Source organism: Melanotaenia boesemani, chromosome 4 (assembly GCF_017639745.1).
Source record: "Melanotaenia boesemani isolate fMelBoe1 chromosome 4, fMelBoe1.pri, whole genome shotgun sequence".
NCBI classification, from domain to species: Eukaryota; Metazoa; Chordata; class Actinopteri; order Atheriniformes; family Melanotaeniidae; genus Melanotaenia; species Melanotaenia boesemani.
In genome coordinates this window covers 26717559-26734580 of record NC_055685.1, presented here as the reverse complement: position 1 = coordinate 26734580, position 17022 = coordinate 26717559, and the positions used below count along the sequence as shown (strand labels likewise).

General features: G+C 36.7%; 1 protein-coding gene across 1 annotated transcript in view; it reads left to right on the top strand.

Annotated features, from left to right (window-relative positions):
- The first annotated feature begins 1114 nt into the window (after window positions 1-1114).
- tusc3 (tumor suppressor candidate 3) overlaps window positions 1115-17022 on the top strand; it is a 70969-nt gene continuing 55061 nt past the window's right edge. Inside the window, exon 1 of the mRNA XM_041983630.1 lies at window positions 1115-1249. Within this exon, the coding sequence (XP_041839564.1) occupies window positions 1145-1249 (105 nt within the window). The 5' untranslated portion in view covers window positions 1115-1144. The remainder of the gene's footprint in view (window positions 1250-17022) is intronic.

Genomic DNA, 17022 nt, shown 5'->3' with positions numbered 1-17022 from the left:
CAGAATAGAAAACAAGATCCTTATCTCAAAAACTGTAAACCAAATTGTTCATTTCACATCAATAAACTCAATGGAGCGTCTATAAAAATCTTAACAGAGAGACTGTAGTGAGACTAACACTGCAAACCCAGGTACTGACATCATTTTCTTTCACATTTGACAAATGACTGGCTCAGTTTCAGGGAGATAACTTAATCAAGGATTTTTTTCAATCAGCTCCTCATCCTTTTGACTATTTTTAAATGTTCCCGGAATTACACACTTTTCCTGTGGCATGATAAGCAGATCGGGAAACTAAAACACTATATTAAGAATACGATAATATTTCTATTTCCGATGTTATGAGTGGCAGTCAGGATGAACTGTGGTTCTGGCGTAGAAACCAGCCGAGTTCTTTCTGAGTGGAATTTGAAAATTCTTTCTTTGCCTGCAAGGGGTTTCTCAAGATGCTCTAGTTTCCTGCATCAAATCAAAGACATGCAAGTACATTTAAATGTGGATTCTAAATTGATAAAAGATATGACTGTAACCGTACTTGGTTGTCAGTCTCTTTGTGTTACCCTTTTGTTGTTGGTGTCGTTGCTGGTGAGTGTAGTTTGTCAGTTGCAGTCCATCACATCTTAGAAATGTGCTCCACTCCCTCTGTAACTATGAGCATATTAAGTAAAAGCATAGTTTTAATGGTTTATTTTCTTTTTATTTATTTATTTATTTATTGACTGCAAATTCAAATATCTTTTTTATTCATTATAACAATTTCATATGCTTTTTGATGCCCATTATTTTGCTCATAGATGACTAGCTTACCACAGCACAGCATAAAATAGAGTTCAAGCATGAATCTTGCTTTGTAAGCATAGCATCTACAAGAAAATTTGATGCCAGAGTGCTACATTGAGCATCTCACATCTTATTTCAGTGTTTAACGATGGAATTGTGTTTAGGCAAAGACTAATGCTGGTATGAAAAATTTTAACTGGATGTGCCTTGTCTACCTAATATTAATTATTAAAAATAAATAAATAAAATATAAAAACTACAAATCCCAGACATTTCCGTAGTCTAATCTCTTAACGCTCATTGGTGGACTTGGTATCCAATCTGTTGGCAGAGACGTGTCTCGTTGCCAGAGCATCCTTTCGTCATGGCGTCTGTTTCAGCTAAATGTGTTGTTAACCTGCGAGTTATATCTGTTTTCTTCCTTTTGGTGCTATGTCTGCCACCCGGAGGAGGACAAAAGAAAAAGGAGGTAATGTTTCAGTGGTTAAAATGAGTTTATCATCTAACATTGTTTTACATTTGTGAAAGCGGTCTGCAGATTGAATCTTCCGGTGTGTATTAAGCTAGCGACTGTTACTATGCCAAAGAGAAGATCTCGTTAATTACTCATTTACAAACAATTTCATTTTTATTCTGTAAATGATAGCTATAATACACGAAAAACGTTTTGTAGAGCATGTAGCCTTGATAAGCTCAGTCAGCTTTCCACCAAAAGCAAAACTATTATGTACAGACATGGCAAGCTAACACGTATTGTACAGTGTTATGTAAAAAGCCAATTTGACCGGAAAGCTTTATTTTAAACTTTGTTCTGTTGTCACACAGGCACGTATTGTATTCAGTGTTTACTTGGCTTCTCTAATATAGCTTCATTTTGGCAAATATGGGATTTATTTTGGAAATTGTGAGTGTGATAAGTGCTATTCTTTACTTATCCGTAGCTTAACAAACTTCAGGACGGTCTATTTGAGACAGACTCATATTAATCATAAATCAAAGCTAAATGCATCTTTAGGCCAGTGTTGTGCACCGGGGCAACCGTGTAGTGCTGCTGTTGCGAAGTCCGAGAATATCATATATATGATCATATATAAGATCGGTTTCTTCGGAAAGGGAAGTGTGGAGGAAATTACGACTTCTTTGCTTTGTCACTGCACTTGATATCAGTTGAATGCTTTGCTAATTGGTCTGTTAGTCGTCTTTGTATTAAATGAGCTCAAGTGACACATGTTTGTTATACTGGTAATGTTCTCCTTTTTAACAATAATAACACATACAATTTCTTCTTAGGATTGTTTGCTATATATCATTAATATGAGTGCAATGAGCTTTTGCTTGAAGAAAATGCATAACCCTTACAGCAGTGTTTCTCAATCCTGGTCCTCGGGACACACTACCCTGCATGTTTTAGAGGTAATCCTACTTTAACACACCTGAATTAAATGAATGGCTTGTTAACAGGCTTGGAAAGTATGGAAGCTGAGAGCGGTCTCGCATGACTTTTGTTTTCTTTTTCTTTTTCTCGTGATAACAGGATAATTTATCCACTGACAATTTAACCACTGAAAATGTATATTGTCTAGATCAGTGTTTCTCAATCCTGGTCCTCAGGGACCACTGCTGTTATAAATTTTCCATTACACTGCCCTACATGTTTTAGAGGTGTCCATCTTTAACACACCTGACTCAAATGAATGGCTCATTAGCAGGCTTGCAAAGAACTTGACAAGCAGTTCAATTAATCTAAATCAGGTGTACTGGAGTTGGACAGAACTAAAACATGCAGGGCAGTGGTCCCTGAGGACCAGGATTGAGAAACACTGGTCTAGATAACAGATTATTCAAATGCAGGTTTGCGAGGTTTGTAGCATTATCTTCTTCTCTCCCACATCCTGGGTCTAAGGGACAACCCAGTACAGAGCAGATCTGTACTGGGGTGCCTCAGCACAGTCAGGCCAGCAGTGGATGCAAGCTGACGTCATATCGAGAAACATTTATCGCTGATCAATGGATCTGATTTTACTTCTAAACTAAAATTACCTGACAGTTGTCTGACAGTAAGTTTTACCATTCATTCATTCATAGAATTACACATATAGACCATGACTTTAGCCGCCCCCAGCTGTCATAGGGACTATTTTGATCAATGAAATCAGTTGTATCACAGTAACACACTTACTTTTGAGCCCATCTTAATCATCTCGTTATCTAAAAAAAAAAAAAAAAAAAAATTAAATAAGACAAATTTTCTTGTTATCTTGAAAAAATGTTCCTTGTTAACTCGAGGTAATGATTAAAAAAAACAATAAAAGTCAAGCATTGTTTCTCTCAGCTTCCACAACAAAGAACTTGAGGAGAAAGTTCAGTAATCTGAATAAGGCGTATTGTAGTAGGAACACGTCTAAGACACGCAGGGCTTTGGGGAAAGAAACACTACCTGACAGTACAAGTACAGTTTGCAACCTGAGATGTTTATTTATATGATTATTACTGCCCTCATTTATTTATTCAAGCTTCAGTCTTTTGAAAAAGCATACATTTAGATGCATCAAAGGTCTCTGGACCTGGAAGCTAAACACCTCTCGCACATGCTCACTGCCAGCAGTGTCAGCAGAAATTGTGATCATATTTGATGGCAGGGCAAGTAGAGTTGTCAGCATCTGGGATCACTATCAAGTGATTTGACCAGTCAACTAGACTGGAACTGAGATAATCAGATAAGCATGAATAAGAAGGAGGGTGGGAATCAACACACAGCCTACATATAATACCCTTGCTTTTTTACCAGTTCTGGAGACAAATTTATTTGGAGACCAGCAGCTTTGAAATATTCTTCCTGCTGTTTTTTTCAATAGTCATCATACATTTTAAGCAACATGGGGAGGGAATGTTAGTGTGTGTCAGTATGTGTGAATGAGAGAGAAATAAGTTCTTGAGATGCCCTCAGCATCAAATCAACATGGAGAGAGGGTTCATTTTTAGAAAGCTGTCATCTACTTGACAACTAGTTGGTAAGCTCCTCCGTGTTCACTTTGCTGGTTCAATTATTGGTTCTTTTCTCGTAAGAAAAGTACTCTCAGAACCTCCTGTAGCAATATAACAATTTTAAAATGAGCACAAGATGAAAGTCACAGATAACCTTGTGTTAAAAAGAGGCAAAGGCTGCTCATTCTAATAAAAATGACACATCAGAAAAAAGGAAACAGCCTGCATTCTGTATTCTCCTCTCTGTGGCCCGACATTTGCCAAAAAATAGGTCTGACAGCAAACTTTAAACACAGAACACTGAGCATATTTGCACAGTTATTTGAATCTACAACTCCTGCTTGACTAGACCATTTAATAAGATGGGAGTCCATGCCCCAGTTTTTGGCATGGGAGGGGAATTAATTTATTTACCAAGTATCTGTAAGTCTGGTGGTAGGTGGTGATAAGCTGCTGTTGCAACCAATAATGTAATAACGGCCAGTAAATGTAATAAAGCCAATGTAATAATAACTTGCTCATCAGCACCTTTCTTTTAGGCTGAATTTGAAAATAAATTAAAAATCCATAAAAGATATTAATTGTTGAGCGAGTAAAAGAATGGATAAATGGAAAAATAGATGATAGATGAATGGGCATTTGAATGAACAAAGAATTAAACGTGTCAAAAGAAGGATAAAGAAAAAGCAGACTGAGGGAAGGAATAAATGAAGAGCAAATAGACAGATTAACCACTGATGAAAAGCATATGAATCTGAGCATATGTATGAATAATTGAGAATTACATATTTGCCCAGTTTGCTGTTAAGGATTAACACTGATTAAGTTTCTTAAATATGCAAATTTATTAGAGCCAGTCTGCACTGACCAGCGAAAAAAAAGTTAGCAAGCCACAGAACTTTATTTGGACTGCACGTAGTGGTTAAGCGCAAGGTGTACGTTTCAGTTTAATTTCCCAAGTGTCATGACCTGCTCTGCTCCCAGGTTATACCAGACATGGAGGTTCCTGCCTCAGTCATCATTCGTACCTAAAATACTAGTCAGCTTGGATGTATTTTGAGCTTCAGAATAATCAAGTTGCACTTAGATTATGTGTGGGACTCTATTCTGTAGCATATCTGGTGTACAATATAATATAGAATTTCATATTTAAAGTTCAGAAAATTGTATTGATCCAAGACAAAACTGAGAAAAAAACTGTGACTGAAATTATAAGGAACAATTACAAAGACATGGAGACAAAGACAGATGAAGGTGGGAGGCAGATTAGCAGACAGCCTCTGACTTACAGGATCTCTGAGTTTTAAGTTTGATGCAAGGGATGCTGTGTGGCAGTAACTTATGATGACAGTACCTGCTGATGTGTAATTATAGTTACAGCACTTTGGTTGTGCTGTCTATGTATGTCTGTATTATTTTATTGGACAGATGCTCCACATCTGTCGATCACTCGTTTTCAATGAACTAATACAAAGTTGGAGAAATTGATGAAACATATGGTAACACTAGGACTATTTGTCAAATCCTGTGATGTTATTTTCCCCATGCAGTGATAACATTAAGGTAAACAAAAGCTTTCTGTTTGTGATTGTTTTTTGATCTTGATAAAATCCTAATAGCTCAGAGTAGTTAATAATAATACGACTTGACCTAACTCTTAAAGAGCCTTTTTCTTTTAAACGTACCAGATCAGGGACAGTTATTTGTTACTTAATGGTTAACAGGATAATTTCTCATGGAGCTGAAATTCATCCGGTTATTATTTATGTTTCTCTGAAATTTAAGCACCAACGTGTTCAACATTTGGCTTGATTTCTTTTTACTTCAGGCATTTAAATTTAGTCTGTGCTGTCTGAGTGGGACTATGTACGAAATAAAGGACCACAAACACACACACAGACAGACATACTTTCAGTGAGCCACAGTGGAGATATTGAAGGGTTATAATGTGAGAAATGTGCTCTTGTGGTTGCCTGCCTGGGGGCCGTGACAGAGGAGGTAGAGGAGACAGAGGAAGATCTTATTTTGCTGGAAATGGACAAAATGGTGATGCAGCACTTTGTATTCATTTCACTAGTTTCTTCTCTCCCTCACTGCCCTTTGTCTGGTGCTGGTCAGTGGATGCTTTGACTTTAACTGTAGGGATGAGTAACATACTGAATGTTTTTCTGTCTGAATATTAATTAAAATTGAAAGATTCAAATGTATGTCAGATTAACATCCCATGGTTTGCTATTAAATATCTTTGCACATGTCTCTGTTAATCATTTTATTTAAAATGACAGCTAGATCGCACACTGGAGTTTGCGACCCTTATGCCGTAAATAGTAATATTTTTATTTCTTTTTTTAAAACAAGGAAGTAGTGAATGAGAGGAAAAGGCGTACTTCACAAGGGGGAAATGGAGAGATTCCTTAGAAAGTTTGGCATCCATAAAGGAAGGAAGGAATGGAAAAAAATAAATAAATAAATTTGTGTGGCTGCACTAGAATCTTGGTTTTTAAAATGCTGCTATATGCCCCTCAGGCAGAGGAAGAAAATATCATATAGAGAGAAAACATATTTATATCCCTTCAATACGCCCTCGTTCATCACTTCAACTCTTCTGGATATTATAGGTGGTGTTGTGTTTCTGTCTTAAGGCTGACCACAGCACAAAGAAAAGCCTGCGTAAGCACTTCCTCTACCTAGGCATGTGGAGTCTGGGGAGGTAAGAAGAGGAAAAAAGTCTTAGACTGTTAGTCTGAAGCAAGAAGAGTAATATCCAGAGAGTTATATATCTAGAGAGAGATGGAGATTGCAAAGTAGTGTGCTTGGTACCACCAAGGGACCAGTCTAATAAGTGGATCCGAATAATAAAAGCCTACTACCTCTACCCACCGAGGCCCAATAAAATAATGTAGCAGACCCTTCGGGGCATAGCCAAAGCCACTTGCAGACTGGAGCCTATGAAGCTTAACACTGTAAGCAGTTTTGATTCTTGGGTTTCTGACTGACCAGTTTTTTGGAGCATAAACCATAGCCCAGTGATTTTGTGTTCTACTGTGATCTCATGTATTTTACAGTACCCACAGGCATGGAGAGAGAGAAAAAAAAACACCTTTACCCAAATAATTCTCTGCATGAATGCACATTTAGTTTTGACATTTAAATGCATACAATGTGCTAATTTCCAAAGTATATAGAGCTCAATGAAAGGGGAAATATAAATACGTAGTAAACTGTAAAAGGAAAAACATAATTTAAAAAAAAAAATCTCTGTTTTGAAATCATCTATGCGGTCTTTGTATTATTCCCAGTTAAATATTTGTTTTCATTGCAAATTGTTATACTTCAATTTTCACAGCATCGCAACTATTTGCCAAACATCTGCACACAGTATTTGAAAATATTGTAGAAAATGAATTGGGTTAAGCGTGTGATATAGCCTTTCAGAAAAGCCATGCTTTAATTTCCCATTTTAAAAACTGCACTTTAAACGGCCTGTTTTCATGCTGTGAAGGGAAGATAGATTTAGATTCAGCCTTGCTGTTTACGTGCCAGTTTCAATATGTGAAGTTACGGTGAACAAAGTTAATTGTGTGGCATGCATATTTGTAAAAGTGTGTCAGAATCATCTGTCTAATTCCAGGCACCATATTGAGTTTGATTTTAGCACAGTACTATCGCTGTCTGCATTCTTGTTTTGTGTGCCGTGCTCCAACTGTTTCCACCGCCAGCGTCTTGCAAAAATGAAACATTTTTCTTTTACTGCTTCATTAGCTCTTACTTTCTTTTCCACATTAAAGTATTAGTTGTTCTCTGCCTTTGTCAAGATTCCTTTTGTTTAAATGTCGTTTCCTCTAGTTTTCCACCCTTCACTGTTATCATATGCATGCATATATGCCACAGCTGAATTCAGGTGATGCTGTGTGTGTGTGTCAATGTGTGTTTCATGGGTGAATTGAGATGAATATTGTACCCAATCACTTCTTTTCCATACACCAGTTAAACTCCAATTGTGGCTAAAAAAAGCAATACTTTGCACAGTGAAGTGTTTCACAGTTCTTCCAGTAAATTCAGGGGTGATTTGTTTTGATCTCGCTCATTAACCGTAGTTATCTGAATTATTGATGCACTCGTGTCAGCCTGCTTTCTCAGTGACTGATGGCCTGTGTTCCTATGTCATTTTCCTTCTCTGTTATTCCTCCCTTTCCTCCACCTTTCTCCTCCCCTTTCTATCACATCGGTAGCTAATCTTTATAAGTGCCCCCTCCTAAGTATGTCAGTTTCCCTCTGTTTTTGTGTGACATTTGGATAATTATGTGGCCACATGGAAATTATTCATCTCCTCCACGTTTTTTGGGCTTTTCTTGCCCCTGCCTCCTAACAGTTTTTTTTCTGCCATTTCTGTAGCTAATTTCTTGGTGAGTCTTGTGAAATCTGAGTGTTCAGGGCATTTCTTTTTTTTTTCTAAATAGTGATCTACTAATGCTATGAATCAGTGATGTAGGCACTCTTTTGATTTTTTTTTTCAGGTTAATTATTTAGCTTATGAGGAAGTAATTCTCCATCTTTTCAGCAGTAAAATGTTCATGCTTTCTATTAATCTAAATGCATTGGTGATCATGTGCTTTATCCATTAATGTTTTTGGGGTTGGGTTAGTATTATATACCTATCACCTCATGGAGTTAGGCTGAACTGCTGCTGCCACCTAACGTTTGGGTAGGGGCTGAATGATGAATTGATTTTATTCATCAATTCAAATTAGCCACTTATGGCAATTTCTTTTTAGGAAAATTTAATTTTTTTCCCACTTTTGATATGCACTGCCAATGCTCTCCTTGGGCTTCTGTAGTTAACAACAGCGAGCTCAGCCCTTCTCCCGCTGGTATCCCACAGAGACACACATGAGCGCATTGCACACACACACAAAACTAATCACAGCAGCTAACAAGGAACAGCACAAAGGCATTGTGTTATCATTTATTTGGAACTGGCTCAGTTTTGCAACTCAGTTCAAGTAACAACACATTGCTAAATTAGTTTAACCTTTTAATGCCCAACCCAAGAGAAAGTGGGCAGAGCAGTCTATTTTTTTTTAAATTTGAAGTCTTTATCAGGCCCATCAACAAAATGTAAAAAATAAAATAATGAACAAAAATGGTTTTAGTACATTTACTGTTTATTACTGTGTGAAAGGTCAAAATTATTGTAGTGTATTATTGTATCCATCCAGAGGCAGAAGACAAGTATCAGATTGAGCACAACAGGGTTTTAGGTTTTACTATAAAGTGATGCAAAAGGTCTCAGAAACTGTATGTATCAAATATGATTCATGCGGCATCAAAGGGTTAAATGCTGTTTCTACTATATGTGGCAGAATAACCATGCTCCATGCAGCAGCTCCATGCTGGTGCAATAAGCTACAATTTACATATTGGTTTACTAATCGCCAAAATAATTGGTGACTAGTCGGTTATCAAAATAGTTGTTTGTGGCAGCCCTACACTTCACAAGAACAAAACAAACTGTAGGCAAAAATCAACTCACGCATCAGCCTAGTATCACTATGGGGTATTTTTTTCCCCTTAACAATCCTGTATGATGAGAAAGAGCGAGAGAAGAGAGAAGATATGCTGCCTTTTAAGAAGACCACTTTTTACTCATTATTTACAAGTGGTTTAAATTGTTTGTGTATACATAATTTTATATACACACACACAAGCAGCAGATTTTTATGCAAAACATTATGTTTAATGTTGTTTTTAATAGCTTGTATTTAAGAAAATATTATCAGCGGATATGGCAATGATTTGAAAAATTCTGAGATTTTAATGGGATTTAGCTTATCTTTGCTTTGTGTGTACACCATTGGTCCCAATTATTGCTGTGTTGTTTAACTCAATTCCACATATTTGCTAGTTTGCTGAGTTTTTTTTTTTTTTTTTTTTTTAAATAAAACAATGTGTTGTTTATTAATGTTATATGATGACGTGAAGGTTTTGAGTGGTGGTGTAGCTCATCTGAAAATCAGTAGTGTCTTCTGGTGTAGTAAAAAATCTTTTTCTGATAATAATAACTGTGTTATTTATTATATTACATATAAACCCTCATGAATAAAACACACTTAAACAGGCTCAAAACTATTTGGATGTTGCTGTTATATTGTACCTCACTTGATATACTGTCCCATCTCATTTAAATGGCAAATATCAAGAGTATGCCATGGTTCTCTATCATTTACACTTGCAAGTTAATTGTCAGCAAAGGGTTTGGTTTTACTTGTCAGTGTTACATGATTACATGCAGTTTCCAAGGTTTATGTTATGCCAACAAGGAAAATATGTGGACTTCCCCCCTTCTCTAAAAATCACTTTGCTATTTCAAAACATCCTATGTAATGAAAATGTACTTACAGTGCTGTTGTTCCCCCTTAAATTGAGGATGTACACATTTAAATTGGATGTTGAGTTTGGTAATTACAGCTTTTTAATATGTAGACTTATTGTAAGGGGTTTAGAAGTAATTGTGATAGAAAGTCTTCCAGATAAATAATGTGGTTATGTTGTTTTCTTTGTTTTGGGTTTGGCTGTTATTATTATTTATTTTTTTTACAGGGGCTGGGTGGGACCTGGACATGGTAGGCAAAGTGATGCAAAGGCTGTCTGTGCTGCATCAAAAGCTAAAGTTTTTTTTTTTCCCCCAGAGGGCACAACTCAATTAGAAGATAAAACATCTCAATTGATTCTTTAGGAAAATCAGAAATTCAGTGAAACAAGTGCCAGTAGGAAGACTTTTTGAATATCAGGCAGATCTTTTATTTGTTTATTTATTTCTAATAGCTAATGTACCTGGCCAACTCTGGTCCTTGAGGGCTGGTGTCCTGCAGGTATTGGATGTTTCCCTAAAGCAACACACCTGATTCAAATGAATGGGTCATTAACAGACTTGTGCAGAACTTGACAACAGGCTGTTGGAGATCCATTTTATTTGAATCAAATGTGTTTCAGTAAGGCAGTGGTTCCAGAACTGGGGGGTGAGAGATGGGGGGTGGGCCCCCTATGGGGGGTCCAGAGTTATGCCAGGCAAAATATAGTCAAATTTGTAACAGTACCAATGGGCAAATGATGCTGATTTAACAACAGCCATTTCAACTACCAAAAAATATACAAGAAAATAAGATTAGGTATATTTTGCCCTAGGCTTGACTAGGTAATGGGTAATTTTCCAGAGTAATTTTAATTTAAAAAACATATATATATATATATATATATATATATATATATATATTTATAGTTGATTGGGATCACTTTGCCATGGGATTTACTAGAGAAGTGATCCCAAACTTTTGAGCAGTAGTATATATATATATATATATATATATATATATATATATATATATATATGTATGTATATATATTTATATAACTGTGATCACATTATTTGTTAACGATTTATCATGCAGCCCTACTTTTAACTATAATAAATGAAGTAGCAGCCAATTAACAAAACACTATTTTGTGGCAAATGTCTTTGTAAGCATTGGGGTGCATATGATAGTGGGATTAGGAAGACCTCAGATTTTTGTTGATGAAAAGGGGGCTCTGCAGAAAATGTTTGCTACCCATTGCAGTAGGGAAACATTCAAGACCTGCAGGACACCAGCCCTCGAGCACCGGAGTTGGTGATCCCTGCTGTAATGAAATCTTTCTTCCTTGCATTTCTTCCCTCGTTGTTATCTTCATAGGGGAATGTTGTCAAAGACGTCTTCTCTCCTTTTCTTTCACCCTCATCATCTTTGTCTTCTCTATCAACTCTCTTCTCATTCCATGACGGGCATAGTCACTACGAGAAGTGGAGAGAGAGAAACAGGTTGAAGCAAATTTCAGTTTCTAACTTAAGTTTTGCCTTATTTGACCCAAGAGTAGTAAACTATTCTTGCTTAGAAATGATCAAACTGGTCATGAATTATTGAATTATGTTAATCTAGCCTTAGAAAGCAGTTATTTGTCTAAGGAATGTCAAGAAATTACTGTACATCCCTCTGGCACTTCTACTGCTTATAATTTTCTCACTCATACCTGAGAGTGTTTGGAGCAATATAATACATTCAGCTAGATGGAGATGTGGTGGTGGGTGTGGTTGGGGGGGGGGGGGGGGGGGGGGTTGACTTCAGTGATTGTCAGCGTAGTAAATGAATTCATTTGAAAATGAGACTGCTGGGTGGAAAAAGACAGAAAAGTGCTTATTTTCCTCCAACCGGTTGCTTTGAGTTTTATTAGGAACTGCAGTTCTGTCAAAGCTTGCACCTCTAAATTTTAGGTTATTTATGACCCTAAAATAAGTTATTACACACACACACACACATGCTGGCACACAGAATAATACCTTAATATAATGTGATGAACTGAAGCTGTTTAGCATAAAGCTGTAGTCAGGATAAATGCTAAATGCCATCAATTGTCAGACTTTTTCCCTTTCATTCATCTTTTCATTTTTCCTACTTTCACTCCTCCTCTTGTGCAATTGTTCTTTTTCTTTACTGTTTTATTTATCTTGGAAAGTATTTTCCTGTGACTATAATCTGCATTAGTACAGTCAAAGAACAAGGGGGTGGGGGATTTACAACCTTTGCCTGTAGTTGGTCTAATTTAATCTAAACAGGGCTCCAGACTAACTTTTTTTTACAAGGAGCACAGTGGCCCCTAACTTAAATTTTGAACTAAAATCACCTTGCATAGCAAATATTCACATTTCCTCTTATTTTCACTGCATTAGTGATAAATACTTGAACAATAAATTTAGAAATTAAATGTTTACAATTCACATTTTTTGTGCAGCAGTTACATAACATTAAAAAAAATCTTTCGGCCGCAGTAGTACAAAACAAGTAGACATAGAACTTGTCAAATCAAATCAAATCAGATTTGATTTTCACTTTGTAGTCGAAGCAGAACGGCAACTTTGTCACCATAATCCCCCATAGGGCATGGTATGACTAGTCCATGTAGTTCCTTGCAATAAACAGCTTCAGGAACTGAAACTCATCTCCAGCCACTGTTCCCAACTCCTCAGTAAGAAAAGTAGCTATTGGCTGTCCTGGAAGTCGCTAGAAGCCGCTAATTAGCATATTCAGCCAAGAACACATAGTTGTAAGCTGCCATGAAGAGGGATGTAGTGGGAAAGGCAAAAATTGATATAAAGACAACCTAAAAATGTTGAGAACAGCAATAAAAAATAAAACTAACTAACTAACTTTGTCTGCTCTGAATGCAGCTGTGTGATGCTCTGAGAAGTTTTTGGACGGGGGAGGGGTCTGCTCCAAAAGTCTCCAATAATACCAGAAAAAGTCGCTAGATTTGTTGTTAGTCGCTTTTTTTTTTTTTTTTTTTTTAAGTCGCTAGAGGAGTTTGAAAACTCGCTAAATAGTGTCACTAAGTTGGCAACACTGAGGAATAATAAATTGCTCCAAGACCCATCTCTTTCCACATATAAGCCAATCACAGTGGTCGTTCGTCCCGCTCACACGCACATTGGTTGTTATCTTCTTCGTTGGTGTTCCTCTCCTTTTCTCGTATTAAAGTTTGTTTAAATCGGCACACCAGCAGCTAATTTGCGCATTACTGTGAACTACTGGGCTGAAGAGGGAAGCACAAGTTTGTTAGCAACAAAATAAATTCAGTTACAACTACTAGAATAAAAGACCGGCAACCAATACATTTGTCTCACATTTTAGTCGCAAAATGCGACCATTTGGTTGCAGTCTGGAGCCCTGCTAAAACTTGATCAACATTAGTAATATACTGCAGCAGGAATCAGGACAATTATTGGATGTATGGTATACGTAACTGCAAGCAGGAATGAAGTAAAGGTTTCACAAAGCCTGACTACACTGAAAAATAACATTTAATGTTGCAGCCTTTGTGTCAAATGAGCAACTGGTGGTTACCTCTCTTTCCAGCTGATATTATTGACCAGCCAATTAGTCCCTCCAGCTGAGCTCAGATCATGATCTGTTTAGTGCAACTGGCTTACCACCTCCCTCCTGACACAGCCACTTTACAGTTGGTTGAAAGACAGCTGTAGCTTGCTGGGCTTCGAGAAATATGCTTAAATAATTCTCAAATTCTAAATTCAGGGAAATTGAACAGTGGGTAACATTGTTCAATTTAATTAAAACAAAATTACTTTAAAATCAGAAAAAAAGTTTGGACATAAACTTTTATTTAGTGGCTTCACTTTGAGAACAGAAATCCCAACAAAAGCAAGGCTAAATCTGTTGTGAGAGCTCTTAATAATCGTCCTCTTAACCTCATGCTGAATTTTGGAAGTAATAACTGATTATACTATTTTAAGAATAGGTGTGTAATCCATGTTTATTTTGCATACCTAATTAAACTTGTCAAGGAAAAAAAAAAGAAATTGAAACACAGAAAATGCAAGGTAAGAGTATGAATTATGGATCCTGCCAAAAAGCTATTTAAAAGAAAACGCCTATATTTCCATAAATTAAATCTGTTTTTTTTTTTTTTTTTTCCAAAAACTGCTTATTGCTTAGTCAATTCTGCAGAAGGTCACACTAGTGAGAGCTGTAAAAATAAAATCTAACTGCAGTAAATTTCTGTTTGAAAGTAACCCGGTAAGTCCGGCATCCTTGCGATATTTTTGGAGTTTGTTTGCAAAAAATGTTCTCAAACCTGCTGTATGTGCATGTGTAATCGGTCTTTTAAGACTGAAGATTGCTTAGCTAAGCAGATGCAAATAACAAATGTGAATAGCTTATGAGGCCAGTTAGGAACACATTATGCTCAAGCACTGATACTAGCTTTTGCCTCCAAAGGCTAATGAGGTAGCATACTTGGCCAGTTACACTTGTTTGTTCAATATGCTTGTGTATGTATTGTACTCTTGACCCTGGCTTTGACTATTAAAAATGAGCACTGCTGGAATGGTCTGGAATGGCATGGTCTGCAAGTTGGACTGGAGTATGAAGTTAGAGGACAGGGGGAGAAGAATAAATGACAGCTTTGGAGGTATTATAAAGGTCACACAGTACATTTGGGAAGCAGAGAAGTGAAAGACAACTGATATGGTTGTCAGACAGACTTGCCTCTTCATGACCTTTAGTATGCCCATGCCCCTCAAATTTTCAGTGTCTTTTGCCATACACATGAGACAGAAATAGTTTTTTCATATCTCTCTAGAAATAGTCTTAGTCACTGTATTTCAGTTGTTGTATGAGCCTGGCTGCTCATTTCAAGCAACCCTTTCCATCTATTCCACTGTCTATGTGTAAATTATGCTTAGCTGCAAAAATAAAGACCTCAGAGCTCAGACGTCAAATTTCGATGCTAAAGCTGGTCTGGTTATTTATTTTTAAAATAATAATAATTTTTAAAATACTACTACCACCACACACACATATAAGAAAGACATTTTTACATTTTACCCTTTTTATACCAGAATTAAAAGGTGGTTTTGGAAACCCATCCTCCAGGGCTCACTGTGTTGTAGAGAGTCAACACTACTCCCTTTCAAACATGCACAACTTTCCATTTACCTGATGGCAAATACATGTATTGCTTTCACCGATCAGTGAGCACCCTGGTCATAAAAGAGAAGAACTGCAACAGTAAGAGAACTCTAACATTATGCAGTCTCCTCTACTCTCAGCTTAACAGTGTATTTAACATGAATGTTAAAGAAGCACTGTTGAAAATTTTGGCACTTTGGCACCGAAGGCTTTTACCTCTTGCTCTGTTTTTTTTTTTTTTTTTTTTTTTTTTTGTTGAATCAGCCATGGTACATGTTTATACATTCACTTGCCCACGTGTGAGGGGGTCACATGATGCCCCTGCCTGGAACACAAAGTTGTGACATACGGTTTCTCTGTCCTAGGATTATGAAGGGCAATGACGGCCTCAGGAATGTGGATAACTGACGTCAGTTTGCCATCAAAATGTGTCAGAATGACAGAGCTTTAAGGTTAGAAATGTATGTAGTATTACTTGTGCATATCTGAATGGAGCGCAGAACTACAAAGGAGCAATCAAATGCCATTAAAGCCTTTAGTCGGGTTTCCTATGTTTGAGAACAACCGATTTTTAAAGATCATGTTTTTATTTAACGTCAATCATTGCTAAAGTACTTAAGACAATAGAAATGTAACTTTAGATCAGACCTTTTTTTACCTGGAAACAAGTATGTGGCATATGATTTAATTTGGAGCATATAGATATCATCAAAACTTTGATGTGAGAAAATTAGATGTGATTTCTTTTCTTGTCCTCCACGTGTTACTCTTTTTCTTCTTTTGTTTTTGCTAGTAGCTGTAACAAAGCCTATCAACAGAACGTGACTAGAGGCGGTTTGACTGTGGAGTGCTTTTTCAAACAATACTGATTATTATCTGTGGAAACTGTTGCAAGTCTGATGTTGGCCCTGATCCACATCGCTTGTCACACTCCCTTTCTCATCTAACAAGCTCACTGTAGATGTTATTTTTATTTTATACTTCTCTATCCCACACCCAGAGATTATATGCTGATGTCATTGTGGACTCGGTGTATACTAGCTGTTGGCTTTTCACAGTACAAACCTTACAATAACCTGAATGACTTAGACAGAGTTTCAGCATTTAACAGAAATTATTATAAAAACTTTGAGCCCTGTTGCAATTTTTCATAATACGTTTAATCTTTTCAGTTTGCTCTACAGCATTAGATAGACTCACTTAAGAGACAGATTATTTTAAAAAATCTCAAGTGTAGATATTTATCAATTATAAGATGCATCACGATGTAGACCTGAGAGATTATGCACTGATGCAATAGAATACATAAAATTATTTTCTACCGTTCTTGTCTGTGGATTTTTAGGGTTGTTTGAACAATTAAATACAGTTACATTGCACACCTCTTGGTTTTAATTCTTGATGCAATGTTTTGCCAATATTGCTTTAATATTTTGGGCAGTGTGGCTGAGAAAGGCAGAGTGGTAAGTAATTAAAAGCAAGCGCTTTAAAAAAAACGGTTTTGGAGGCACACTTCAAAACTCTTGGACTTTGTGTAAAACATTAACAAGATAAGACACATGCAATTAGCCTCAAAGTCTGCCTCTCAAAGATGAAATACTTTGGTAATACAGCTTATCCTCGAAACCAATTAGGTATTTTTCCCCTGGCATAATCTCTGCAACCTAAAAAAACACCAAAACAAAACAATCAAAGTAAACCCAAGTTATAAGCCATGAATAGATGAAGTGCTCTCAACCTA